Source organism: Augochlora pura, unplaced genomic scaffold (assembly GCF_028453695.1).
Source record: "Augochlora pura isolate Apur16 unplaced genomic scaffold, APUR_v2.2.1 APUR_unplaced_2400, whole genome shotgun sequence".
NCBI lineage: Eukaryota > Metazoa > Arthropoda > Insecta > Hymenoptera > Halictidae > Augochlora > Augochlora pura.
In genome coordinates, this window is record NW_027582549.1 from 1 (window position 1) to 3,096 (window position 3,096).

A 3,096-nucleotide genomic window follows, 5' to 3' on the forward strand; every position below is an offset into this window, starting at 1 on the left:
ATTTGCACAATTTTAATTGATCCCTTTGTATCAACGAGATATCATAGATATCATATCGATCATTAATCGCATTGGTAAAGCTGTGGTGGGTGATAAGCCGGCGTGATCTGAAATCTACCAGCATCGTATAAAAGACGATCCATGCCTGAAATCTGGATCACATCAACATGATGACTACGAAGTTCATCGCTTCCTTCCTCCTTCTGGCGGCGACCGCCTCTGGTAAGAACTTAATAGACAATTACCACCGCAATTTGTTTCATCAAACTCTGTCGCATTATAAATTTATAAACTACAGAATTTATTATAACAATTTTGTCGATTGTATTAGTTTAAGACAAGTCTTAACAAGTAAATTTATATTATAATTACAAGATGTTATAATTACCATATTATATTATAATATAGTTATAATAATATGTACTATAATTGTAATTATAATAATTATTATATTACAATTATAATTATATTTATAGTAATATAATATTATAAAATTATGTATAATGTAATATTATAGAATTTATAGCTTATCGAAGTTAATAATTGCTTCTATTCATCAAGAGATCAATTAAATCGCAAAATAGTCGCATTAAGATAAAAAACACAATATTCATTCACGGAGTACATTGGCACAATTCTAATTAATTTGTCTATAGCAACGAGACCCTTTAGAGGTTTCACCACCTTCGACTTGAACCCCCGTGTGGTTGGAGGAAAAGAGGCCAATCCAGGTCAATTCCCATGGCAAGTGTCCCTACAATGGGGTGTCGTCTCGACATCCCACTTCTGTGGTGGTTCCATCATAAACTCTCAATGGGTCGTCACAGCTGGCCACTGCGTAGACGCGGTTCCCAATTATGGTCGGTTCATAGTCAAGGCAGGTAAACACAGCCTAAAATCCACCGAATCTGCCGAGCAGACAGTTGCAGTTATCAAGAGCTTTGTCCATGAGAAATACCCTGGGTAAGAAACAAAATCTTAACGGAGTTAAGTCCTAACTAATTACAATTTTACTTTACACCAAAATTAAATATAAATAGATTTTGATTTTAGCGATTCGAATTTAATTCTGAATAAAGTTTCACTTGATTCGATTTTAATTCTGAATAAAGTTGCACTTGATTCGATTTTAATTCTGAATAGAGTTGCACTTGATTCGATTTTAATTCTGAATAAAGTTGCACTTGATTCGATTTTAATTCTGAATAAAGTTGCACTTGATTCGATTTTAATTCTGAATAAAGTTTCATTTGATAATTCGATTTTAATTCTGAATAAAGTTTCACTTATTATTCGATTTTAATTCTGTCTCTGAATGGATTTTTAGTTAATAATTCCATTTTGATACTGAATGTATTTTTATGGTGAATGTTTCAGAAACGTCGCCCCCAATGATATCGCTCTGCTGAAGCTGGCTAAGCCTCTAACCCTGAACAAGAATGTCCAACCAATCAGTCTGCCAGCTGCAGGAAGCATACCTACTGGAAACGTTCTCTTGTCTGGTTGGGGATCGACCTCAAGAACGAACAGCCCCATCATGCCTGACACACTCCAATACGCATCGTTGCCACTGGTCGACCTCGCCACCTGCAAGAAAGCCATCGAAAAGCTGACTGGACCATCCCCATTGGACCCGGTCAATGTTTGCAGCGGCCCTCTTACCGGCGGATACTCCGCTTGCAGCGTAAGAAAATCAGATCTTTATTACACCTTGAGAATTTTAATTAGTTTTGTAATAAGTGTGTTCGTGGAGTTGTGACACTTAAAAAAGAGACGAAAAGTTATTTTATTTATCGAATTCGAAGCGATGGTTTAAGTGGATTTTGAGCAATTTGGCTATACGCATATGCTATATGTATATATATTAATTTGCTATATATATTAATATGCTAACATGCTTAATTATGCAATAACTAAGCTTGAGGGAAAGCTTACTTTGATAACAAAAATCTTCTAATAGAATTCTAATGAAAATCTATTGTAACACAAAGTTGATTAGGCTAAAATTCTATAAATTCTTCCTTACAAGAAAACGCGAAGAAGCACCACCAAATAATTTAATATATTCTACCGCATTTATTTTCTCGTGATGCTTCTTGCTATCATTTTCTGATAAGAATTTCTTCTCGATCTAACATTTCTATTTGCAATATTATGTTACTTTTACATCGCACGAATATTTCAACTACGTTTTTCACAACAGGGTGACTCTGGTGGCCCACTTGTTCTCAATAATAACGGCAAGAACGAGCTGGTTGGAATCGTTTCATGGGGAATCGTACCATGCGGCACGACTGGCGCACCATCGGTGTACACTAGGACATCCGCATTCAACGCCTGGATCAACGATAAAATTGCTAAGAACTGAACCACTCCAGCGGATCTTCAATTGAACAAAAATCTACATGTGCCCGCCTACATTCATCGTTGATATTCCCATAATTCATATTCCCATGAATTTATTAAGACAAAAGCTATAAACACGATAGTTATCGAGATGAACAAAGAAATGGAAAAAAATACTTACTCGATATTAAAAATGTTTTATTAAAAACCATGGTATATTTATTTAGTTTGACATGTAACCCTGAATTCATCCCTGTGCTGTTTTTATACTTAAATTATGATTTCTTCTTTCCAATTAAGTTTTTTTAATATTTTATTAGTATCAAAAACATTTTACCAAGTTTTGTGAAATTATACTTATTATTTATAATTACTACTACACTTACTGACTATAATTACCACTATATTATAAAATACCTTAATGCATACATCTTGGCACATCTTGTACTGCTGCTGCTACTAGTAAACAATCTAAACTATCAACCAAGTCTACAGTGGAATGCGAAGCACCGTAGACACGTCGACCCTCCCTCTTGGTAGTGGTGTTAAATAAACATCTTCCCAGACCATATCGTAAAACTCTTCCACCTTTTTTGTCTTCTGTCTGACATCATTGGTCCGGCCTAATAGTTCAGCTCATTGAATAATCATCAGCGTCGTATAAAAGGCGGGCCATCCCAAAAATTTGCATTGATTCAGCACGATGTCTCCGATGGTAATTGTCTTCGTTCTTCTTGTGGCGACGACTGC

At 35.3% G+C, this 3,096-nt stretch overlaps 1 protein-coding gene across 1 annotated transcript; it reads left to right on the forward strand.

Moving 5' to 3' along the window:
- The first annotated feature begins 113 nt into the window (after nt 1–113).
- LOC144477622 (trypsin-1-like) lies at nt 114–2,554 on the forward strand. Its single transcript, XM_078195355.1, has 4 exons — nt 114–222; nt 657–963; nt 1,378–1,684; nt 2,204–2,554. The coding sequence occupies exons 1-4, from the start codon at nt 168–170 to the stop codon at nt 2,366–2,368; spliced, it is 834 nt and encodes a 277-aa protein (XP_078051481.1). The 5' UTR covers nt 114–167; the 3' UTR covers nt 2,369–2,554.
- The last annotated feature ends 542 nt before the right edge of the window (nt 2,555–3,096 follow it).